A 27573-nucleotide genomic window follows, 5' to 3' on the forward strand; every position below is an offset into this window, starting at 1 on the left:
AACCAAGTTTAATAGCTTTCAAAAATTTCATAAATTTTGTTGCTGAGGTTTACTGTGGTCCATCTTCATTGGATTAATATTGATTTTGTGTTGCTGTTTAACTAGGGTTATTTATGTAAGTAATAAAACCTTCAAAAGAATGATCTATGGCTCACCTAGGAACTTCTTTCCTCCGTGCTGCTTCTGAATGTTGCTGAGTTCTGTCTGGCAAGGTGGGTCTAAAACGACATAAAAAATGTTAAACAGGTTACACAGTATCTAGGACAAAAAGCACACGACTATGTTTTCAGTTTGCTATGTTGTAAGGTCACTCTAACTACTGATCTTATGAAAGGCACACATCTGAAACAAAAGAACTACACACCTTGCTATAGCTTCAGAATTATGAATCTGCACACCACCATGGATTTGTGCAGAACTCTACTCCCAGTTAACTCATCTCCAAGTGAGCATTTAGTCACTAGTCTGAAGGATGGAGAAATGCTAGACCAAAATAGTAACTCTATCATGCCCTACATTACTGGTCTACAAAAACCAGTGCAACTGTGAAGCTTGTCTCATGTATCAGCTAAAAAAAGGATGGCTGCCTTGATTTCCTTCCTTTTGTCCTTTTTAGAAGTCATGTTCCAATTTTGTATTTCTCATAATACAGTAAGAAAATAAGACCTTTTTCTTCACTGAAGTCTGCAAGATTGTGATTCTCTGGCAAGAATTTAAGACTGGATCCCATGGGTATAAAGCCCCATGTGCAACAAACTAACTTAAAAAATGGAGGCCAAACTTTAGATGGCTCTAAGAACCAGAAAATGTATTAAAAGTCAGTGTTCTGTTCTTCAGCTACAGCTTATTCTAGCTCTGAATAATTTAATTTTTTACTGTCCATAAAAGAAAGTAGCAGCATGCTACTTACCATGAATGGGAAGAAAATAAGATGTGGATGTGTTTACATCACTGTGCAATAAGTGAAAGAATCAAAGACAGCAAAGCACTAATTAATCTCTGAACACTGTCTCTGCATACCACATTAGACCATTATTAGCACCAGCATATTTCTCATCCTGAACCAGCAATAGAATTACTGAGTTTACTCACAGGTGTCTTTAGCTTGCACCATTCCCAGACAAAATCTTACATTCCATGAATATTAAGTGCATGTTTCATTTTAGAAGACTCTGATCATTTATAATACATCTTTGCCACGTACTTAACTCAAGGATATCTTTTTCTCCATGCAAATAGAAAAAGGTGTTCTGAGCAGGTTTAAAGATAAGTAAGACTTTGATGCAGAACACACATAAGACCAACACCCAGTCAGTATGGAAAAGACTCTGCTGACAAATGCCTAGGTGAAGTGGGGATCATAAATATACTTCTGGTGAACACAGAGCCTCTTGGCTGGCATAGCCTAGTTATTACAACAGGCCTTTGGTACTATCTAAGAGAGTAAATAAAAACTAGCAGACAATAATAACCTCTTATTGCAGGCTGTTAATTTCTCTTGGTTTTATATTTTAAATAACATTTGCATAAGTAATACATTTAAAGAAGCTTATAAATGTTTCCAGTGGCCTCAATTCTGGTGGGCCTGGCTTTTCACACTAAATCTATAATGATTCTTTCCAGAGTTAAGGCCCTAACAGTAGGTGTCACTTTCAAAATACTGTCAACGGGAGTCCTAATGCCAGAAGAAATTTTTAGTTGTCTTTCCAGACAACGAACCAATTTCTCTGTGTGGTCTTGAAAATTCACTGAGATTTGGCATCACTGGGTAGGTATTGGATTTTAATAATTCAGCCTTTGAGTATTTGTTAAGGCTACACGAAGTTTCACTTTTTTCGTTTTAAGAAGTACTTTGAGGATCATCATGCTCACTATTTCATTACCTTTCAAAACTAATATTTCTTTCTTTCCCAATATTTGATGATTTAAATTCTTAATGCCACAACATTGTGAGGATCAATTATTTCTTAAACTAAAGGTATTTTCTACTAGTATGAATCTAATAAATGACAGTCATTTATCATACAAATATCACAGGTTGTAAGAGTCTAGGAATGGAGTGGTTAGAGTTAGGTTAACAGTTGGGTTATGTCATAGAACGTTTCTTATTCTATTCTATTTCTATTCTATTCTATTCTATTCTATTCTATTCTATTCTATTCTATTCTATTCTATTCTATTCTATTCTATTCTATTCTATTCTATTCTATTCTATTCTATTCTATTCTATTCTATTCTATTCTATTCTATTCTATTCTATTCTATTCTTTATTCCCTTGTCTCCTCTCTTCTCTTCCAAAAGAGACAGGAAATATGCTGATGAAGAAGAACTAGTCAAATAAGAAGAATATATTATTTTTTTCTATGAAAAATAATCCTAAATTAGAAACAGAGATATGTTCACATGAGCACTAATGTGGAAATGCAAAAATTGTGGATGATGCCTAAAAAAAAAAAGTCTTCTTTTATAGCTATAAATCTTTTGTGGCATAATTACAAAAAGGAATACCACTAACCAAGAGGTAACAAAGCAACATGAGGCAGTTACTTACCCAAAACACTCTTCTCAGAAGTTAGGTCTTCAAGATTCACACTTAAGCTTTGCTTCTCAGGATAAAAGCAGCAAAAATCCTTAACAATACTTAATCACTCTGGTGCTTAAAACTGTCAAAGAGAATGGCAGGCTAGAAGTTCATCCAATTCCTTTTGGCTCACAGCACATTCTTTTTCCTCTCTTCCCAAATCATAATACTGCCTTCTTTATTTCCAGGTAAGTTCCTAAGTTTGAAAAGCTTTTTTTTTTAGATTTATGAAACTATTTCAATTAAAAAAGCAGTCACTGGACAACTTAAGGCAGTCTTGAGCCAAGGAGAAAAAACAATCCTTTATAAAAATCAGGGTAGTAGCTTCTCTTGAAATAGCAATTAATCTGACATCAGTCAGTCTGAAAATCTGAATACAAATGTAAGGTACAAGACAGATTAACTAGATGCAAGGTATCAAATAATCTCCATCCTTAATCTACTTTCACAGATGTGGCAGGAATTGTCCTTCTGATAATATCAGTGCATGGCTAGGAGTGAATCCTGAACCACACAAGACCAGCCATTCACAATTCATCAGTGCTCAAAGTACTGGTACACACCAGAGTATCCAACACAGGCCCCTGAGCATCAATATCCAGTCATGTCAAGAAGTGCTTCATGGCTAGCATAATTAAGTTTTGATTTACCAAAATAGCACATTAACAGATCAACTGGAGTCAAACTGGTAGGTTTGACAAAGAATGTCTATGATTTTTAACAGACAGGTCTCAAGGAGCTGTTACCCACACAGTGAGCCTCCAACCTTCAGAGATTCTCCTTCTTATTCAAGAATGAAACAGTGATTTTTCACCCATCAAGTAGATAATATTTGGCAGAGCCCCTAAGTTCTAGAATATGGTCCACTGCAGATAAGGCTACAGCAATGTCTTTCCTTTATATTATAATTGCTGGACATCCAAGGTTTGTACTTCAGGGATCTGAAGCATCAAGACTACACTTCAAGAAGTCTGACAGGGATCTCATTTATGATCATCATTTATCTTGATAAAAGCATGTTACATCTTTCTTTGTAACTATCTCTAAATATATTTGAAGTCCCTGCAATCTTAAGACTGGTAAATACAAATCATGATAATTATCATTCTTCTGTAAGAGAGACTGTTTTTAAAGTCATGAAGATGCCTTCCAGGTGTGAGAGACAGAAGAACCTCTAAGAAAATGCATCTAGAGAAGTGCTGGACTAATAGATCCATGAAGAGGCCTGTAGTAAAGAAATACTCTTCTGCTAAGCACCAATACTTCCAGCAAAATTAGCAACTCTCCTACTCTGAATCAGTGATGAAACAAAACAAGGCTGCAGCAATCAATTACTGGCAGAAAAAAAAATCAGCCTCTAAACAGGCCAACATTGCAACGGCCTCAGCATTTCAGTAAGCACTAGAGTGTCACATCAGCATTGAAACTAAGAAACTAAGAAAGTAAGTTCTGAAAATAGGTGCTGAAACACTTGCATGGATTTTTGAAACTAGAATGCCATAGTGACCAAAGTGTACAGAAGGACTTGCATAGAGCACTATCACAGTGCAGATTTTGATATATTACAGAAATGCATTTAAATGCCTTGGATATACCCCAGAAATACTAAACTACATTTAAAACAGAGTAGGAGCAAAAAAAAATGCAATAAGCATCATTGGACTGTATATAAGTGTTTAACCATTGGTCAAGGTGGGACAAGTACTACAGAAGGATCATCTCCACAAGAAAGATGTGACTTCAGGATTCATAAAAAAGTTGCCTATATTGACTAGATATGTGCAATAATAGGTCCAGTGTAGTGTAATCAAGCAGAAAGAAAGAATGAAGAAGAGTTTCAAGTACTTGTCTAATCCTGACAGTCTTGCATGGTAAAACTGAGATCACAGAGCATGAGGGCTTCTCAGATAATAACTCAAGCAAATACTGTGTACTTCTAAAAAGCACAATGAAATTGCTATCCCAGTATGGTTGACTAAATTTTGTATTCCCTTTAGAACAACATTAATCAACAACAGTACTCTAAAACCACTGATCTGCCCAGAAAACACTACTAAGCTCAATGAACAGAGAGAACTGGCTTGAAGCATTCTGTTAATACCAACTTATTTTAATAAACATCAGAAAGAAGCTGCTGAATTTCTCAGCTTTTCCATCTCTTTGCTATTAATAGTAAGGGCATAGTTAAAGACCTTATTTAGATCATTCCATCAAGTAAAACATAACCAGACATGAACATATTCCATGGTTCAGCATAACAATGTAAATTACAAACAGAGAATTCAATGAGTCACTAACACACTAGGGAAATAGGGCCCAGACAGTTGTGCAACAGCTAATAATAAAGCATGGCAAAAGAAGACTATAAGATTTTTTTCTCCTTACACCAAAAAATGGAGAATATAGATTTTGATGCCATTGTTAATTTTGAAGGATGAAGTGCATATTTAATCTGCAAGCGTTGCTGAATCTGAGATTTCACTTCACTCACAATGTTGAGGAGGCATCTTTTTTACTATATATTCAAACACACTGTGGTATCAAAGAATATCTAATTTGTTCAAAATCAGCACCTTATCTCAACACCATTATCAAGACAGTGAGGAAATTGGTAAAAAGGGGAAAGAAAGTTTGATAATATTGGGTTCTGCAATGTGAACAATCAGTGTCAGTGAAAGATGGATCTGTTGGGGTACCACTAGTAAAATTCTGTAGTGTTTAGATCAGTCTTTACAATACCATCTGATGTTCTAACAGTCCACTGAGCAAATACCATGCACAAAATAATGTTTATAGGTAAGAAAATGCAAAATCTACTTGAAACTGATCTGTGGAAGGGTTTTCTTAATGCCCTGGTTATGCCATGCATATATTATATGAAATTGGTGGAATAACCTTGGACCATAGTAGGCCATATGTAATTTGCTGTATTTCCTCTGGCAATAGAAAAGAATTATACTGCCCTCCAAAGACTAAGGGTATTTATATATTAAGTTGTAATTATTATATGTTCTTTAAGAGCTAATTATTCTGGGATGGGTTATTTTTAATTTCCTAGTGTTGGTAGCAGCACATAGATGCTTATAAAAAATCATGCAAAAGTTATTGTTCTACTATAAAACAAAAAAGACATTTTGAAAGTTTAAATGCTAACTTTTTAACCAGAAAGTTACCAAAGAAAAAATATCTGCTATTTAGTATTTCTCTACAGAAGCATAGCTTTATTTTTACTTAGATTTACAACTGGCAGATGTGGCATGATAAAAGCCTTTATTTCCACAGAAATCAGAATGAAACCATAAATGTTGAATGCTAATGGGAATTTATCATGAGAGTTTTAAGGGTACAAGTGAGATTTAAATACCAATAATAAAACTTTCAAAAAGGCTGAATTAGCTTAGCAAACTTTCCACCAAATCAGTTTTAGTTCTTCTATCAGCAGCAGAAATTTGAACCCTAATTGCTGTTTATCCTTTAGAAAAACTCCCTCATATTAGTAGGAAAAATGCAGGGGTTATTCTGACCAATTTCAGACAATATTCAATGAGTTAATTCCTTGACACATTACAACTAGCTTGATTATATAATTTATGTGATGTCTCACCTATCCCTAAAATTGTTATATATTACTCAGGAAAACAACCCTTATAGGTTGTGTTATTTGTCTAACCAAAATCACATCAGAACATTAACAGGAGATTCAACTAGATTCAAGAGATTCAATAAAAACCAACTGGTTTTAGGTCTAAATGACTGGAAATAACTTTATCCATAATGTTCATTCAGTTATTTTATTAGGCTCACTGAACATTTAGATACCCTAAATTAGCAATAAAAAAAGTTTATTTTATAATGTAGGCAAAGTAGATTGGGAAATAAATAATTTAAGAAACGTTGTTTGTTATTTTCATGTCTTTTCCCCTACATACATACTAAATTTTGGCATGAGGAACAATTCAGCTATAAAATCACTAGTGGCAGTGCTGCATTTTATTTAGAATCCCTGAATTTCTAGCAAGCCTTTCCAACTAGCTTAAGTAGTTAGGATTTTTTTTTTTTTTTTGTTTGTTTGGCCTTTTTTTAGTTCATTTTAAGTATTCACCATATGTCACAAACCTTAACACAAATTAATGGCACAGCATTTAATAGCTTGTAGTTCACTGTTATCTTCTTAATATGTTACAAAAAAGATAAAGCCCAACAAAAAGGTCAGTCATATACATATGCAGGTTGATCTCATCTTTTACCTTGCTGTCTTTGGAAGCAGTAGCACCACTCATTGTTAGATATCAAACTGTCTTTGTATGTGTCACAAGAATTGAAGAATGCCCTGGTGCACGGCTCGTTCTTGTCAAGGTAAATGCTTCCAAGTTCTGACTGGTCCAACAACAGGTCATAGTTCGTATCAAGCCTATTAAACATCCAGCCAAGGGAGTCTTTGCAAATTGGCAAAATGCTGGTATCAAATCCTAAGAGGCAAAACAAAAACAATAAAAATTATACAGGAGGAAAGCTGGAGCAGCTGCTGATCCCAGCCACCACAAAAGAATGCTGCATCATTGAAATAGCTCTGGTGGTACGTAGATACCATAAATAAACAGTGTATGCAATTGAAATCACACAGAAATTGTATGTCAGATTCATTTTAAAAGTCACTAAATTAACCTGCTAAAAAATCAATTCTACAGTCAGCCTCAAAACATTTAGAAGTAAGAGTTTTCATGTCAAATGTTATACATATACCACATACATTATTTACAGTAATAAATTATATATAATGATTTCCTGGAAAAAATACTGATGAGGAATTTAAGTGATACTATAAATCAGGAGAATGGAACTTAAGGATTTTGCAAAGTTTACAGAACTAAGAAGAGAATAAATTCCAGGGAACTTGTAGGAGTCCATGCTTGGGTGTTTTGGGTCTTTTTTTTTTTTTGTTCTGATAACATATATTTAAATTATAAAAAAGGAACATGATAATCTCAGCAATGGTATGAAAATTATATTTTATCTTTACTGGTGTACTTTCTATCTTGGAGGAGGCCATGTGGAAGATGATTGTACTTACCTATATGGCTTGCATCTTCCTAAATCAGTGCTTGAAAAAATTAACAAATGCAACAGGATGAGTTAATTTTTCCTGTAGCCAGACCTCACACCTCCTATTTCTGTTTCCTGCATGAACTTTAAAGTACATGCAGACTTGCTGATGGACATGAAAGGGAAATGCAGAAACCCGCAGGCCTCTTGTCTCTGTTGAAGCTGTGAGCTGCTGATAATACAAACACTCTTTTTCTGGTTCATGTGCTGTGGGTCATGCCACAGGCTGATGTGGCCAGGCAGGTGAGTACACACTCTAATACAGAACAAGATTTAGTGCTACTAAACATCATTCTTCTCAAAAATTTTAAGTTATTACTGAGCACCGAACAAATGAGATTGGTAGATATGGCTACAGACAAGCTGATATGAGAGCACACAGGAATTCCCAATTTCTATTGCTGTTGAAAATCTGAAAAGTGCTTCTATACTGCTAAACAGAATTAATCCAGTAATTGTATTTAGAAGTCATTAGATGTCCTTTTAGATAGAGATATATGTATATATATATATATCTGGAAATACCTACTCTGTGGTAGAATGACCATTTCAGAAAGGACAAGAAAGCTGATAGCATCAAAACTCCCTGTGCAAGTCAGACCAACACATAAAATCCCTTTCCCCAGAAATTCTAAATTAAATGTGACTTTTCACCAGGGTCATAGTTAATGATCTCACTTTTTCTAGTTCCCCGATGATCTGCTGCAGTAATTATTTTTGTTTGATAGAAAGAAGACAAAAAAAAGCAAAAAAATTTAAGCCAACTGTTTCATATTTATGAAGTTTTCATATGTTTATTACAATTTAAAGACATACCCAAGCATTGAGCCAAAGATCTCTTTCCTTTCCTCTTCAGCCCCTGATAAAACCTCAGGACAAAACTTATTTTCTGTGGATTATGAAGAACAGTGAGATACAAGACCCAACTGAATGAATAAGGATATAAAATAAATGTCTTATGCAACTTTATCTGTAAAAGTTATCAGAATTATTCAACAGATGTTTCTGATTAGAAAAAATCTGGAAAGTTCCTCCATCTGAAAACATTTTTTTCTAAGGACTAATGTTCAGTGCAACATTATTTACCTATAAGGCTCCATTCCTGAAGGCCTCTTAACACTTTCTCTCTTAATTCTGTTTTTAGCTAGAGATCCCCCCACAACCTTGGATACCAAAAGAGGTCAACGTGAAACATACTGCTACCTATCCTGCCTTCTGTGCACCTGCATGACAGGAGAAATTATTCTTGTACTCACAATTTTTTTCTGAATTTAACACTGTGGCCAGCTCTGAACTCTAAGAGACAGGGCAGAAATAGAGCAACCATGATTTTAATTAATCAGATGTTAACTAGAAGGGAATTTAAGATAAAAGCCACTTAAAAGGTGTATTTAAGGATTGAACTTGTGGGCCAAAGTAATTGAAGATGATACCTCTGCATGCGGAAATTCAGCTTAAGTTTATTGAAAGAGGCATCACTTTCAAACTTGGGACAAAATATTTTTAAATTAGCATTTGTGGTTTATGCTGGCAAAGGTCACATCATAAAGTATTTGTATTTTAGGATACTAAAAGACAGTTTTATGTTTTTAATAAACTATATGAAGGAAAAGCAGAACCCCCGCCCCCCAAATATCTGCCTATTTTACAGAATCAGCTGAGTTGGAAGGGACCCACAAGGATCATCAAGTCCAACTCCTCAGTTTCAAGTTATCCTACAAAAATAAATAAATTTATCTGAAGAACAGTGGAAGAAAACTGAACATTTCAAAGGTGCACACACCACTAAATTAAGGTTGGAACAATACTATACAACTGTTTAAGATTTTATCCATTTTTTTTTCTTGATTTCCTTGACTAGCATTGCCCTGTGACTGGAGTTCATTCTCTATTCCTGTTCCTCGAATTTTTTTCACTCTTCTTTCTACATAGCTTTTAGATTTTTTAAAAAATTGCACTGGAGTCAGCAATATAATTGAAAGGCAGATCATTTTATTACAGATCACTGAAACCAACAGGATAGCACCAGAAAAATGTTATTATGTTCTAATATTTTCAGTAAATCCTGTCAAAGGTCACCACGACCATAGCTGAATATTTAAATATAGAGTATGAAGTCTGATATTCATGACATACTCTTCCTAGAAGATAGGAATATATTATTCTGATACATCAGAACTAATAAATCTACTTCAAAAAGTAACATTTCATATATAAAAAACTTAAATTTATTAAAACTGCCATAACCTATCTGTTAAATAGCATCAGATACTGGATCATGGGGTCTAACTTTCTACTACATAAATGTTTGATTTAATAACTTCTGAAATTGATCATGCTTTACCTTGAAAGTAATTTATGTTTCTTTTTTTAAAGTTCAACTCTGAAGTAGTTTGTATTTTCATTTAGAGCCCAGGTATATTTTCTGTTTGTACTAGTTTTTTGTTCTTCCTCTTGTTTAGTATATACAATTATAGTGTTGTAAATAGGGAAAAATCACATTTCTTCTTAGTTTTCATTGGTCTTGTTTCACCAAGCCAATGTCTTTCACAACCATCAGACATCGCAATATAGAAATGTCTGAAATCTAAGTAAAATTTTAGTTTTGCTCAAATAAATACAAATTTGAAAATGGCTCAAGTGTTTCAGATGTAAACCAGGCAGGTGTTGACAGAGATAGAAGCAGCTTTGTTTGATACAAAATGGAGCACTACACCTCTTCCAGAACTGCTATGCCACAAAAAGATCATCACTTCAGGTCTACATACACATTACCAACTCTTTTAGAGATTATTGTGGTAAAATCCTTGGTTCATTTTAAAAGAAACTTTACTGAATTGTCCAAACTTAAAATTATCTTAAGTACTTTATCTCAACAATTACTTGCTTCCTCTATTATAATATTGATAAATAATACATCTTGAAGGTGATATACTTGAGTAGAAGAGCCAGGAAAGCCTTTAAGTACATATCTAGAGTTTAATACCTACTAACACAGTTTGACACATGAAGGTGTCAGCTGATACAGAACCATGAATCAAAAAATCACCAGGTGACCTAGACCTAGGAAATTATTACCCAAATTACATACTATGTATATTATCACTTGGAATGACAACTAGAATGCTGGTTTTACACATTTTTCACAGTTGTAACAAAAAGCAATAAGCAGAAACTAAGGAATAATTAGTATAATTGAATGAGAGTAATTTATTCTTTATGATTAAGTACAGGACATTATGCTGAGAAAAGCAAAAACTGCTGCTCAGATGACTAAATTATGAAAGATGTTCTTCTCTTTCATTTTAGCCAATTATTCAAAATCTATTTCCATTTACTATAATGAAGTGAACTTTTATGCATCTATTTCTGAATACTACCTAAAAAATATGAAGTATCAGCTCATGCTCTTTTCCTGGTCAAAACAATCCTAAGGGAAAAATTATAAAGAAATATAACCATCCTCCATGGCTTACATACTGGGCATTCAAAACATTTGCTCAAAAGGAACCAAGAGAAATAATTCTCTTTCTGGTTATTTCTCTGGGGAGAATTTCAACTCTCCTCTGCTTTCCAAGGTAAAACTATCATTTGCCTGCTTACTAAGCACATAAGTAATGTGGATATTGAGAAAGCTTTGAAACCATGTGGAAATCAAAACAGCATGCATACACAGGGCTCACATATTGTATTATATAGGTATTTTTTATCTAATATGCCAAGAAGTGCCTAATTTTTTCCAATACCAGTGTGCTGTCTGAAGCAATAAAGATGCTGATAAATCACACATGTGAGTAAACACACATGCACTCTTTGCCAGACTCCTGGCTGACATCTAGACCATGGGTTTTACCTGTTCAGTGTGCAAGCTGCATAGCAAGAAGGTTTTATTTTGAAATGGATTTCTGTAATATTCTAGTTAGCAGAAAACCTTCAGTGAACAGCATCTCATACCTGAGGCCTACTGTGCACAAGCTGGGAAAATGTTTCCCTTCCTAATGCAATCAGGGGAGAGCAGAGCAGGAAAGACTGAAACAAAGAGACTGAGCAGAGGTGAATGCTTCTGTACTTGATCACAAAAGTGGTGATCTTGGTGAGCCTCATCTAGCTCTACAGGAGCTGGGAGATAGATTTAGGCATACACAACACTCTCTGTCCCCTCTCTGGGGCTGCAATACATTCCTGCTCACTATGATTACACAGACACAGCAGAGCCCAGGTTAGGGCAAGACAAAATCACAGAACATCCTGAGCTGGAAGGGACCCATAAGAATCATCGAAGGCCAGCTCCTGGCCCTGGGGAACATGCAGAAAATACCAAAGGTATTTTAGTAAACTTAGGAAAACTGACCCTCATGTCACAACAAAAGGGTCAAGAGAAAGAAATAAAGCACAACTGCAATGTCCCCGTGAAAGTCTGCATTCTGAAGTCTCTTCTAGAAAGTGTTTTAAAGAATTTTATATGGAAGGAGGGGGGGAAGCAACATGAATCCTATTCTTAGAACCTATCAGTTTCCTAATAGATTGACAGATCAGATTAAATTTGTTATTTGGGACACCAGATTTACCATTTTATTGACAGGAGTGACTGCTAGAGGAAAGCAGGCAACTGAGGATAAAGAAATAAATAATAAAATAAAACAAAACAAAATAAAATAATAAAGAATCACATGTTCCATTGTGTATAAGAATAATTCTGTCCAAAAGATCAAGTCAAAACCAATTTCAGTCAACAACAGTGATGTGGTTCATTTACAGACTTAATTTTAAGTAGAGATGGCTTCATTAAAATACCTGTGCAGAATTAATTCTAGGCTGGATTTCTTCTTCCAGACTCTTTCATTCAGGATGCCTTTGCACAAAATAACCTGACACATGCAAAAATTCATTGGAAGAACCTTTCCCTTCTACAAACTAGAACTATGGTTCAGGTTGTCAGCCTATTCAACTTTGCAGTTCAGTTTTTTGGAACATTTTCTGAAATAATCTCAGGAATTAGACAAATTCTCAAGCCATCAGTGTTTAGAAGACATCAAAAATATTGTTTAAAACTACAATTCTTTTCAGCTCTAGGAGTTCTTTCCCTACTCTAGGAGTAAGGAAATCCCTATTCTTCTCAAGAGCTCTGTCTACATCAGGGTTTTCAAATATGCTTTGGCAGAGAAGATCAGGGAAATATAATTTAACACTGCATAATATGAGCTTGTCTGTTCATCAATTAGGAATTTAGCATAGTCAGACTGAAATTAAAATCTTCAAGCAAAAATCTGAAATTGCTTATTTTATTTACTTCTCTTTACAAAATTAGTCTTTTCCTCCTGCAATTTTATATAATGTAATAATGTCTTCCTATTTTAGTGAAATAATATCTTCCTATGCTAATTCCAGACAAGCCAGTTGTAAGCAATTTTCTTTCATATTTCTTGTATTTTTAGGTTATTTACAAAATTATTGGTGCATTAGACTCCAAATCATCATATTATTTCCAAGCCATAAGGAGATTATTTATTACCTTTGGCCCCTGGTCATTCATCTTCTAAAACGATAAGGTACACAAGTATTCTTCAGAAATAGAATATTTGTGGGACTATGGTATGTTTTGTGCTTTGCATATGATGAATTAATTTTGTGTTTTATCACACAAAATTAATATAGAAATAGAACAAATATTCTAATATACTTTAAACAGGTATATAAAATATCACTTAATTTTTTAACTCCACCTATTCTGATCCACAAGTGAAAAATAACGGGGGTATTATTGTTGTATGAATGTCAAATATACTTTTCCCCTTTGTGTCATCTATTTAGACCATAAATGACCTGAGGATTTAAGTGTATATGTAGCATCTATACTATTGATACTTTTAGATATATTACATTTGACCACATCTGGACCCCAAAGGGATTTTGGAAATAATACCCTATTATTTTTTAAAAAATCCTGCTCTCAATTACTAGTAACATTCTGCTTTGAAAAAAAAGTGTCATTAAGACAAAATTACCTTTCTCTTGTAGAAACACAGCAATGCAGGCACCTGACATTTTTACCTTGTTAACAGCATACTGACAGTCTAGCAGAACACTATTGTTTGGTTTATTTAAGTATATTAATGATTGTATGGAACAAAGTGGATTATTTACTAGCTGGAACAACTCCAAAAAGCATCAGTGAGGCACTGTAAACTTGCACCACATCTGCCTTGGTCAGAAGGACTGTGCTCAAGTCTTTTAATATATCCCATCCTAGATGCTACCATAAAAACCTAAAATACAAAGAGCCAACCAGAGAGGAGGCCACAAATTTCTTCTTTAAATACAGAATAATTTTTTAGTGAGGAAGGAATTTTATGATAAGAATTCAGGAAAGCCTAGGGGGAAAGGGTGACAAATCCGATTTTTAACTCTCCAAGAGTAATGAACAACTCCAAGGACCTTGTAGCTGTAGCTTTCTGGCATCTCCAAGATAGGGAATGGACAGCCCTGCTATACTAAGGTATCAATATGGATGGATGCATTGATATACTTAGATATCAATAGGCCTGATGTCTTGGACCTCCTATGACTTTGGAAATAGACACCAAGGGATATGCCATGAGAACTCTGCTCTTAAAGAACAGTTTTAAGAATTTTTTAATGGTATTAGAATGGACATTACCATGTTAAATGTTATCATATTTTATGTTTCTTTATGTGTTTACTGGGATATAGTGACACATGATTTTCTTCTAAACAACAGACATATTAATTTCTCATAAAATGCAGTATGTATTTTGCTGTCTTAAGTGAGAAATTTTGAAGTACAGAAATTTACATGACAGGAAAAACATACAGCACTAGTGAGACTAGTTTTAAAATAATTTGTGCATCCCCAAATCTACAAACAAAAAAAAACTTACTACTGAACATACACTCATTTGATTTCTTTCTGTCTATAGATGGACTGCCTTTATGCAGTAGCCTATCAAATTATTACAAATATGTAAATATTGGCTATTTACAAAATCAAGTAAATACTGCACAAATAAGATGTTTACTACCTAAACCCAGTATTTTTTCACAATTAACTATATGCAATTTGATAACTGACTGCAGTACTGAAACATTACCCACTGAACAGTGATTGTTCAAATGTGAAACACATTAGGTTTCTGTTGAATACCACTTTTGTGAAAAGAAAAAGAAGAAAATATAGGACAAACTGAATGTCTTACATGTAACAATTTTGAAAAAATTTATTGTGATATCAGAATTTGAAGTGTTGTACTAAGTATTAAAATTTGAAGTGTTGTACTAAGTATTAATTTATTACTGGTTCTAAATTTGATCAACGTTTGAGGATAGGCTTTGGGATGTTTATTTTCTTTTTACTGGAATAAAACAAATAAAAACCTAAATCAAACATTTATGACAGCACATTGACAAGTGATTTAACATAATTTAAGTAATATATGGGAAACAGAATTTTCCACAGAGATTGTAATCTTTCACCTGCTGATGAAAAAGAGCCTTGCAAAGACTATTCTTACCAAATCAACTCTTGATTCTATCTTTCAAAAAATGTTAATTAGCATGTAATTTAAATTGTGCCTTAAATTTCATGTACCTCCTAAAATATGTGCAGATTCTGTATAATGCCAAAGGAGAGAACTTTATGACTTTGAAGGCTTCCAAAATTGAGTGCCAAAAACCCACAACATTCTTGCATTTTTAGCCTCACATATAAAGATCTTGGATCTTCAGTCTAAATATAGTCTTTGATTGCTCTTATAAAGTATAACTTTGCAAGCAAACAAGTGACATAACAAATATGACTATATTATATCCACATACACATCACGCTACAAATGCCTGTTTCAAGTGGAGATTGTAGGTCTTATCAAAACCCCCTGTGTGCTTAAAAAAGGAAAAAAAGCCAAGGGAAAAACCTCACTCTTAAGAGCTTTGTGTTTGCACTGTATCTCATGGTATTCAAAGTATTAATTATGAACTTTACTTTCTTGTATTACATGGAATCCAATTTCTTGAAACACTGACTTGATATTTATGCAGGACGTAATGCTTAACAGCTCTACAGCTGCTTCCTTTATCATTGCCCAAATTTCAAAGTAAGCATTCAACAAGAAACAGGACCCTACACGATACTTCAGTTTACCTTCAACTGAGCAATGCACTAACCTACATAATTAGATACATTTTTTTAAAACCATACAAAAAATTTTTACTTAAGGGCTGCAAACTTTGTATTTATATTGTTTTCACTACTGCATGAGAAGCATATCACATATCAGTTACAGGCACCAACCAGAATGTAAATTGGAAATATATGGGTTTAAATGCCATTTTTTCCAATATCAATAAAATTGGCGTTACTGTATTACCATCTTACCTCAGAAACAATTTTTGTCAATGTTAAGAGAAGTATTCCCAGGTAAGATAGAACCATCTTTAATTCACTGTTTTACAGAATTATTCACATTTTCTTAGCATGAAAAAAATCACACAGTGAAATGTCATTTCAAATTAAGTGAAATTATTGAATTTCTTGGAAAAAAAAAAAGAAAATGTAAAGCTACAAACTGAAACAAACAAAAGCTAAAAAACCATCTCAAATACTTAAAAAGCTAAAAATAAGTAAGGTAAGAGTCAGTGGTGGCCAAGTTCTGTGAAACATACTCTAGAAGAATTCATAGTTTGCTCTTCATATTAATGAAAGCTAGGGTTTTAGAGCATATGAAATCCAATTTGACTCCCTTCACAGTAGGACTTCACTTCTGGAACTATTAATGCACACTTCAGCTGCTCTTCTGAATAAGCCCTTTGATGATTACATTTTAAAATGTAACTACTTTCCACAACAACAAAAAATATATTTAAATATTTGTGGGGGTTAAAAACAAATTATGCCCCCTACTGTATTCACTTCATTAGTACTCCTGAGTCTTTTCCAATTTCAAATATAATCTTACAAATTCCTTTTTATTTACAAGCTTCTTTTCCATCTGTTTTTGAAGGTTGACTGGTACCAGTATCTACAGTGACATCAACTAGCAAAGAGGGGCCACACATAATTTAAGCTCTTTTATTTTATTTCTTTTAATTTGATGGCATTCACAAATTAAAGCATTGTGAGTGGTAGCTGTCCTGCCAAATCATATTTAAAGTCTAAAGTGGACATCTTGTATAAGTTCTAAGCCATAAATAGGAAACCAACTTCAGAAAATCCCAAAGTTCTAGTTTTGTACACACGCGTATTCTAAGCACACAAGAATAAAGCAGGTCTTAGCAACTGAAAAACAGAAAAGGATCGAAGAAAACATCAAATAAGACATGCAAAAATCACTTACTGCTTCTTTCAGGCCTTTGAACAATCCTAGTCTTCTTATTCTGAATTCCACTTTCATGAAGTGCCTTAAACCAGTCTCTCAATCTGTTTGCAACTTCCCTGAATTCCAGGTCACTGCACACTGAAAAACAATATGCAGAGTTGTTCAGTGTTTTTCTCCAGGATGCTAAATAGAACTTTTCAAATTCTGCTAAAAAAAATCTCCCAGGCTCCCACAAAAACCAAACCCTATATAATAATACAAAATATATGTTCCGCAGCTTTTAAAATTAATTTAATTCAGTTGCATTGCCTAGGTATGCCTTCAAAACCCAGTGAAGTAGATGCCTGCTGTATAAAGGAATTATAAAATTACAGATACCAAGAAATAGAAAACTTCTTTTGCAAACTACTATAAACAGTTGTAGCACGGTATTTTCACATCTTATTGCAAATGAGGCTAAGACACCCATGACAGTCTTTTGTCTTTTCATTTCCATGTCCATTCAGGCAATACAAATCCAAGCCCTACCAGAACAGGTGACAGGTGCAATTTAGGCAGATAATCATGAGCACCCAATCTGCTTTTCTATGCTGAGGCATGAAAAGAGGAAGCAGGATTGACAGCAAAAGTGCTTCAACAGCGTGCTGGAAGTTTATACCATGGAATTGAGTTTCCACAATCCAAATCTGTGAGCACGTAACGGCAAACAGGCAACTGTACAGCCACTTGGTGATGGAAAGGCTGGATTCTTTGACCAGAAATAGCAAAGGCAGAAAAAGCACACCTGACCAAAAGAGCATCTGCAGCACCAAGGGCAGCAGATTAGTAGCAGACTGGCTGAAGTGCTACAGAAGCCAGCAAGAGAAGTAGATATCAGAGGGAGATGTGCAGTCAAGAGGCTTATTCATTGAGAAGATAAAGGAAGGGCATGCTTGAAGCAAGTAGATATCCTTCCCAGAACTCCATCTTCCCATTTGTTTGCTAAAAGCTTAAAGAAGACAAAAGAAATAACTATCTGGAGGATGGCAAGAGCAGAAAAGACACCAGATGTACCCCTGCTCAGTAACAAAACACCTTGCACTGCCATTCTCAATAGCTGTCATTTTAACACTGGGATCACTTTCTAGGTATACCAGTAACCAAATTAGCTAAAACTTGAAGAGCTCATACCTAACTCTTGGCAGAGTTTCACAGTGACACTCTTGAAAATAAATATTTGGTTTGCTTACTTTATAGTGTAGCAACACATTTAGTGACATAGCTTTTTTAGCACTTCACTAAATTGAACAAGACTATGACTTATTTGTATTTTGGAATAAGATAGAAACATGTCATTATGTCAACAACTATCAATGCCTGTACAACTGGATGCATCTAAGCATGGGATTATTTATTCCTTACTGAAGTCCCTCTTGATACTTTGATTCTATCCATGAAAGACTAAAGTATAATTCATCTATACATATATTTGCATATGTTATGGACTGACATTTTTATAAAAATTGTATTTGTGCTTCTCTTGTTTAACAGAACTATTTCTTGTCTAATAATTTATAGGGAACTGGGAAAAAATAATGATAAATAAACATGTCTAGTCAAAAATGCATTACGACAATCAGATGAAAATGGTCTCCTGATCCAAGACTACATATTGTAATTCAAACCTGTGGGATTTTTATGTTTGCTATAATGACACCTTCCTGTACCAACTCTTGCAATCAGCTGATAGGTCAGCACAAAGAATCAGGTATTAACTTGGGACACTGCTCCTGTGTTGTAATTCGGTATCTGAGGTATAAGAAATTATATCAGCCTACCCTGTAACCTCCTTCCTGCAAACCCCAGTTCATGTCTTCCTTTCCGGTCCTGTGACCTTCCCCTGTGACCTTGTACCCACCGAGGGCTCGGGTATTCTGATCCTAGTCCCCTCTGTGTCCTCATCCCATTGGCAGCCAGCCAAGGCCACTCCCATTCCCTTCTCCTGAATACCTGGTTCGGAGAGAGATTCTCCCTCTTTCCGGCCATACCATCGCCCTGGAATAAACTGAGATTGAAAGAGCCTCCTTTGTATCCTTCTCCATCCATGCTGCGATACTTTGTCTGATCTTAAGTAATTATGAAAAAGACACAGTGTATAGTAGCAGTTGGTGCCCAATCCTGGGGGCTTCAGTTTTAGACCCCATTTTGGCTAAAGTGCCTGTTTTAGGACTTTAAAAGGCCCGTTGGGCTGTTCAACTAACTCCGTGGATCGGAGCTGCTTTTTACCAGCGCCGAACATAGGAGGGTGAAACGGATAACTTCTCCGTGAAATCGGGGGAGCCGGTTCTGGATCAGAACTTTTGCAGAGTTACAGCGCGACCGCACTCCGTCTGAGGAAGGTAAAATATCCCTTTGGGGAGGCGTGAACCCCAATCTAGCCCCGAGGTACTGGGGAGGGGGGGTTTTTTAGACGGAATAGCCCCAAATTTGCGGGGGGAGGTTTGTATCCCGCGGGCTTGGGAGCTGCGACAGTTCCGTGTAGAGCGGCGACATGCAAGGGGTGTTACGCAATCCCGCCGGCATTTACGTGCTCAGGCCGCTCTACCGGCGTCTGCTACGTTATTGGCGTAAGCACGGGCGCGGGGTTTTCCCTTAGGAGGAGTTCCCCGAGACCGCCGGTGCTGCCATAGCGGACAGTGGTAACAAAGCCCAGCACCCCCAATCACCTGGGTTTGCAACGGACTGCTATTGTGTAACTTTCTGTGAAAGTAAGGGAATCGTGCATTTTGTGTTTATAACATCGGAATGGGGGGGAAATTTTCTGCACAACAAAAGAGCATTATTTCTCAGCTTAAAGAAATGTTAGATGCACAGGATGTTGTAATTTCTAAAAAACAGATTAGAAAGTTTGTTAGCTGGTTGTCTCAAGAAGTTATAGAATTTGAGAAGCAAGATGTCACTTCAGTTTTATATTGGGACAGTGTTGGAGATTTATTAACTTCTAAAATACAGAAAGGTGATACCACGGCGCTTTATTTTTGCCTATATTTCTAAATATTCACAAACACTTATCACAATTAGATTCGGAATCTTCTGTCCCTGAATTAAAATCCTCTTTGCCTAATTTGGAATCTTCTGTCCCTGAATTAAAAGAGAAATCAGAAATGCCTCAAGAAACTACTGATTCTAAAAATCCCCCGAGTTATACAGACTTAGATGCTTCTAAACAAGCTGCTACAAAGTTACCGGTGTATCCCTGCCTTCCAGCCTTGCCGCCTGAAAATTCTAATTTAGAAAATCACCTTTCTTCAGTGCAAGGGGAAAAACCTGTACTAACTCCTAACAATATGCCTTTTTCTTCCAATAACCCATTCCTGCATCCAACTCCCATTTCTACTCAATATCTTCCTAGCTATTTCAACCCATTTTTCCAAGCTGCTGTTTCTATACCGCCTTGTAATTCTTTTTCTAACACCGGGACAGAAAACAATAGAAACTCCGGGAGGGCTGAGAGAGGGGGAGGGGCAGCATGTGTTTCAGGAACACAAACTGCAGAGACACAGAACCACTTAACCCCTAACTTGCTGACTAACCCTCCTCATGTTTTGATGCAGCACCAGTTAATTATGTGGGTAGAAGGAATGGTAGAAGAAGCTACGAACCATTCTCATACTAAGATAAAAAAGAAATTTGTAAGGTGCAAAGGGAATTTGGGAGGCAAAGAGAAATATTTAAAGGGATGCTAAGAACAACTCTTTTGTCCAGTGAATTAGTTCCCCAGGATATAAAGGACCTTTTCATGTGTTTGCTAACTCCAGCTGAATATGAATTATGGCTTAATATTTGGAAATGTTCTTTGAGCAGTCTTTTAACAGAGCTTCACAAAAATCCTGAACATTCAAAAGATTCGGATGATAATGAAATTACATTAGATCATTTATGTGGGGAGGGTGAAATACACTGCCCTGAAAAACAAACTCGGTTATTATCTAAATTTATTTTGAGTAAGGTTTGTGATGCAGCTGAAAAGGCCTTTATCAAATTGCCAACACCTGAAGTAACTACTAGTTATGTTAATATTAAACAATATTCTTCTGAGAGTTTTTTAAGTTTTATAGATCAATTAAAGACACAGGTGGAATGCCAGGTGCAGAATCCAGCCATGCATGCAGAACTGATTAAAGAATTAGCAGAAAAAAATGCCAATCAAGCATGTCGCAGAGTCATCTTGAGTTTACCACTCTACCCAGACCCGACCCTGGCACAGATGATCGAAGCATGCACACGCAAAGCAGAACTGTTCAGTGCTCCTGAGAGAACCCCAAGTCCAGCACCTCCTAAGCCTCCAGCACCTCAACCACCACAGATGAAGAAGCAGCACATGTCATCACAGCAGCTAAGAAGATCACCTGTTTCCAATGTCAGCAGGAAGGACATTTTGCTAGGGACTGTCCTCAGAACAGGAAACAGAAGAAACTCAACGAACAAAAAAACTAGAATTGAGGCGTTGGCCTGCCATAAACACCATAGAGTGCCAGGATATAAATTCTGCAGGCTATACTGTAGCAAAAGCCTCTCTCTTAAAAACAAAGGGGGAGGGTTGAAGGGACAATGTGGGGATAACAGATGATATAAATGTTAAATGTTCTCTTAACCAAGTCAGGCAGTCCTGTGGCCGTGTAAGGCTCCAGACTACCAAAGGTTTTCAGATCTGCTGAGTGGACCATCATTACAGTGGACATCTCAAGCCCCTTAATTGACATGACGGTTTGCCACATGGAGAGTGAGTATTTTGTTGTGGGAGACACAGCACACATACCTTTAGAAACTGAAATAGCTCCTATGATAATGAAGGGGAAAATATCCAGTGTTATAATATTAGCCCGTTGCCCTCAAGCACCTTTCTATTTGTGTGAGGGGCAAGTACTGGCCCAAGCCCTTCCTATTCCAGCAGATATCACAGCAGATGATAAGTCAGCAGAGGTTTACTGGGCAGAGATGGTAAAGGAGGAAAAACCTTCTCTAGCGTGCAACATGACACATGGATCCGATCACCTACATGTGCAGGGTGTTCTGGACACCGGCTCAGATGTGACCATTATTCCTGAAAAAATGTGGCCTTTACACTGGGAATTGCAACCTGTAGCTGGGCAGGGGTATAGGAGGAGTTAAATTAGCAAAAATATCAAAATGCATGGTACAAATTGAAGGACCAGACGGCAAATTGGCCAGTGTTCGTCCGTTTGTAATAGATTACAAGTGTCCCTTGTGGGGCCGAGACTCCATGTCACAATGGGGAGTTAAAATGATAATTCCAAAAACCCCTCAGGATTTTTGGAAGCGGCCACTGTAGAGTGCCGAGTCCAGAAACTAACATGGCTAAGTGAAACACCTATCTGGACAACACAGTGGCCGCTGAAAAAGGAAAAGTTACAGGCACTTGAAAAACTTGTAGAGGAACAATTGGCGAAAAATCATATAGAAGAAACAATAAGCCCCTGGAATTGTCCAATCTTTGTAGTAAAAAAAACAGGGAAAGACAAATGGAGATTATTACATGACCTTAGGGAAATAAATAAAGTAATTCAGGACACGGGGTCTCCTCAACTCGGAATGCCTTCTCCTACTATGTTACCTAGAGACTGGCAATTGGCAGTATTAGACATCAAAGATTGTTTTTTCCAAATCCCATTACACCCTGAAGATGCTCCCAGGTTTGCATTCTCAGTACCATCATTGAACAGAGAGGCTCCAATGAAGAGATACCACTGGAAAGTGCTTCCACAGGGCATGAAGTGTAGTCCTGCTATCTGTCAGTGGTATGTAGCTTCACTGTTGTCTCCTGTGCGTGCACAAAGCAGGGAAGCTATAATCCTGCACTACATGGATGATGTGCTGGTGTGTGCTCCTGATAACTCCATACTCCAACACACGCTTGACCTAGTAGTTAAAGTTTTAACCTCTGCTGGATTTCAATTACAGGAAGACAAGGTTCAAAGGATGCCACCTTGGAAGTATCTGGGCCTAGAGATCACTGCCAGGACTATTGTTCCACAGAAATTACAAACTAATTGTAATCCTAAAACTCTTGCAGATCTTCACTCTCTGTGTGGGTCGTTGAACTGGGTAAGACCTTGGTTAGGCCTCACTAATGAGGACTTACAACCCCTTTTTAATTTATTGAAAGGGGAGAGGGACTTACTGTCTCCCAGGGAGCTGACACCTGAGGCAAAAGCTGCAATTGAAAAGGTACAGCAAGCTCTGTCTAAGAGGCAGGCTCACCGCTACCAACCTGAACTACCTTTCAAATTCATTGTTTTGGGAAAACTGCCACACTTACATGGTTTAATATTTCAGGGGATTGAGGGGCAGAGGGACTCACTCTTAATCATAGAATGGGTCTTCCTCTCCCACCAAAGATCCAAAACTATCACACAACCACAGGAGCTTATGGCTCAGTTGATTCAAAAAGCAAGAATGAGGCTGCGTGAACTGTCTGGGTCTGACTTCACATGCATTCACCTGCCAATTAAACTTTCTATGGAGGGAAAAAACTCTCCTGAAAGGCTAACAAAAGAAATGTTTGAGCATTTGTTACAGAGCAATGCCAGCCTCCAGATATCTCTGGATAGCTACACTGGACAGATATCTGTTAACAGCCCAGCTCATAAGTTGTTTAATGAGGAATTCCACCTCATCCCTCGTGAAAAGAGGAGCAGAAGACCGCTCGAGGCACTCACAGTGTTCACAGATGCATCGGGGGCCTCCCATAAGTCGGTGATGACTTGGAGAAATCCTCAAACTCAGCATTGGGAAGCTGATGTTAAGTTTGTGGAGGGGTCACCCCAGATTGCAGAACTGGCTGCAGCTGTGAGAGCCTTTGAGAGGTTTTTCAGAGCCTTTTAACCTGATAACAGATTCAGCTTATGTTGCTGGGATAGTATCCAGGGCGGAGCAGGCAGTGCTCAAAGACATCAATAATGAGCAGCTCTTTAGGCTGCTGTCAAAACTAATTTATTTGATTTCACACAGAGAACATCCTTTCTATGTGATGCATGTGAGGTCACACACGGAGTTGCCAGATGAGGTCACAGAAGGGAACCGAATGGCAGACACCTTTGCAGCTCCAGCTGAAAAGGCACGCCTTCCTGGCATTTTCCAACAGGCAAAACTGAGCCACCAGCAGTACCACCAGAATGCAGCAGGTTTGGTCCGTCAGTTCCAGCTAACACGGAGCCAGGCCAAGGCTATTGTAGCCACCTGTCCCAGCTGTCAGCTCCAGGCCATGCCATCGCTGGGTATGGGGGTTAACCCCCGGGGCCTAGGCAGCTGTGAGGTGTGGCAAACAGACATCACACACATCCCTAGTTTTGGACGCCTCAAATATGTTCATGTGAGTATAGACACATATTCAAATGCAGTTTATGCCTCCGCCCATGCAGGGGAAAAGGCTGTACATGTAAAACAACACCTACTACAAGCCTTCTCAGTGTTGGCGATCCCTAAAGAAATAAAATCAGATAATGGACCAACATACACATCCAAGGAATTCCTGGAATTCGTCCAGCAGTGGGGACTGGGACATAACACAGGCATCCCCCACTCCCCTACAGGCCAAGCAGTGATCGAACGCACACACCAAACACTCAAACAAGTTCTAGCTAGGCAAAACAGTTCAACTGCGTGGATGTCTCCCCAGCAAAAGCTCTGTAAAGCTCTGTTCACAATCAATTTCTTGAATTGTTCATTTGAAAATGTGAGTCCTCCTGTGGTCCGTCATTTTAACAGCAATAAACAGTTTAAATTGTCTCAGCATCTGCCAGTTTTGATTAGGGATCCAGAAACATGGGAAATCAGGGGTCCCTATGAGCTAGTAACCTGGGGAAGGGGCTATGCATGTGTATCAACCCCCTCAGGCCCTCGATGGATCCCCCAAAAGTGGGTTAAACCTTTTGTTCCCAAAACTCCAGCTACAGCAGAAGGAGATGAGAAGCAAGTAACCATTGCTTCGAAAAGAAGACGCCGCAGAGGAAAAGGAAACAAAAACTTCATAAAGGAATACCCTCTGGCAGAAAGAGACTTATAACATGTTTTAAAATGCTTGTTTTTCCTTTTAGAAAAAAGCTACCCTCCAGTTAACCCTGTGTCTTGTTAGCCTTGAACAGTTTGGCAGCAGCGTGGATCATCCCTCAGCTACGTCAAACATCTGGGTAACCTTGGCACAGGCCAGGAATTTGAAGGACTTTGCTGCATGAACCTGACTGCAAGAGCTCCTAAATGTCCACGCTGCTCTGCAAGAAACAAAGGACTGGTTTAATGAACTGTTCAAGGGCTGGGGGTTTTCTGGGTGGTGGACTTCCATAGTCAAAACCATTATGTTATTTGTTGTTATTCTTTTCCTTGTAGCAATAGCATTTGGAATCTTATGTCATTTAATATTTAAAGCCATTAATGGTATAATTTCTTCTACCTCAGCAGACAATCATATAGAGATGGCAAATATAAAACAATCTAACTCTCCCGCTTATCACAAATGGTGGGCAAAACAATAAATTTGAACTAGAATTAGTTTAATATCATCCCCCTACTTAAAAAAAACAAAAAACGGGGAGATGTTGTAATTCGGTATCTGAGGTATAAGAAATTATATCAGCCTACCCTGTAACCTCCTTCCTGCAAACCCCAGTTCATGTCTTCCTTTCCGGTCCTGTGACCTTCCCCTGTGTCCTTGTACCCACCGAGGGCTCGGGTATTCTGATCCTAGTCCCCTCTGTGTCCTCATCCCATTGGCAGCCAGCCAAGGCCACTCCCATTCCCCTCTCCTGAATACCTGGTTCGGAGAGAGATTCTCTCTCTCTTTCCGGCCATACCATCGTCCTGGAATAAACTGAGATTGAAAGAGCGTCTTTTGTATCCTTCTCCATCCATGCTGCGATACTTTGTCTGATCTTAAGTAATTAGGAAAAAGACACAGTGTATAGCAGCACTCCTGTATACTGGGTTTGTATGGCCAGGTTTTGGTAGCAGGAGGCTGCAGGGGTGGCCTCAGTGAGAAGTTGCCAGGAGCTTCCCCCGTGTCCAGCAGAGCTGGTGTCAGCTGGATCCAGGACAGACCGACTGCTGGCCAAGGCTGAGCCCACCAGGAATGAGATAGCATATTCATGTTTAACTTCATGCTCTGCAACAGAGATGATCAACCCAACAATCCATTTACTAGAATGCCATTTGCCATTGAAACATGCTTGCTTGAGGTTATACTGTATGATGAAAAATTGTATTAATTAGTTGATACATACTAAAAAAATGTTTAGGAACTTTTCATCCCAGTGATGAGCTTGTAAAAATACAGAGTAGTGAAATTACTGTGCAAATTTGTCTGTACTGATTTAAAATAGGTTAAGATGAGATAATTCACATCTATTCAGACTATTATTTCACCTGATAGACTGGGAGATGAATCTTTAATGGTGAAAGACAGACAGTAAAGGTTGTAGAAGGTTAGACAGTAATCAAAAAATGCATATTAAATCCCATGAATCCACTTAGGAACCTGCCAAGAAGTTCTTCTGTTTTTGCATAATGCCAATGCAAGGCAATCCTGCTATTACAATCAATTTTAGTAGCCATTAAGAGAATTAGTACAAGGTAATAAGAAGTCACTAGCTCAAAGGTTACTGCAGTCTACTGTCATTTCAAGCAATGAGACAGTCTTCTAAAACTAACAGCTATGACTATGCAAAAAAATAAAGGTATCTGAACATTTATAGGTACTTAATCCAGACACATCTTTATGATAAATATTATTTAAATGTTAGGTGGAACCAACTGTTCAATCTGTTTTCACATACAGTAAATGTTATGATTTGTGATGGCATTTGAATATACTTTACAGATTGGAAATAAAATATTTGAAAATGCTGTATCAGCCTGAGTTCTTTTAGTGCCTTTCAACTCAAGCTAATTAATGAAGTAAAAATAGTGTTATTGAAAGCTGCAAAGACATGCAGAGCTTGTTTTTCACTAGCATAAGGTACTGATTTCCCTAACATATTTAAACCAGTCTCAGCTTCCTGACATAAGAGAAAGTAAGTTATTTTAACAGCGTTTCCTTTTTATGTAGACACAAAAAATCATCTGTAGTTTAGTAAATATTGAATGGACATGGACATAATGAGAACACTGCAATATTGTATATCAAGGAGTAGCTTCTGCTAAGTGAAGGGTCAAAAAATTATTTAGAAAAAAAAGGAAGCAAGAAACACACCACACACTATGCAGATGATCTTCCTCAACACACAATTCAATCAGGCAGAAATATACTCATAAATTCATGTATACAATAAAATAACCAGGAAGTAAATATAAAGAGGAGCATATAGAAATAAGAATGGAGTACATAATCAACCATGTTTTAGAGTCAACTAATAATTACTCCATGTGGGATGGGCAACTGATCAGTCAGTGTGTGCTGAAGCAAGACTTGCTATTCAAACTTTTCCGACATATTAGAATCACTGCATATGACTTAGAAAAGCATTGCAATTAAAAAAAAAATTATATTGTTTGATTCAAATAATCAA

The 27573-nt window shown here is 37.0% G+C and overlaps 1 protein-coding gene across 2 annotated transcripts in view; it reads right to left on the reverse strand.

Annotated features, from left to right (window-relative positions):
* Positions 1-27573, reverse strand: part of SPOCK3 (SPARC (osteonectin), cwcv and kazal like domains proteoglycan 3) — a 168617-nt gene that overhangs the window by 4644 nt on the left and 136400 nt on the right. For both annotated transcript variants that reach the window (XM_056490547.1, XM_056490546.1), the window contains 3 exons: positions 17033-17152; positions 6830-7051; positions 156-218 (listed from right to left, as the gene is read on the reverse strand). In XM_056490547.1, coding sequence (XP_056346522.1) covers positions 156-218; positions 6830-7051; positions 17033-17152 — 405 coding nt within the window. The remainder of the gene's footprint in view (positions 1-155; positions 219-6829; positions 7052-17032; positions 17153-27573) is intronic.

Source organism: Oenanthe melanoleuca, chromosome 4, assembly GCF_029582105.1.
Source record: "Oenanthe melanoleuca isolate GR-GAL-2019-014 chromosome 4, OMel1.0, whole genome shotgun sequence".
NCBI classification, from domain to species: domain Eukaryota; kingdom Metazoa; phylum Chordata; class Aves; order Passeriformes; family Muscicapidae; genus Oenanthe; species Oenanthe melanoleuca.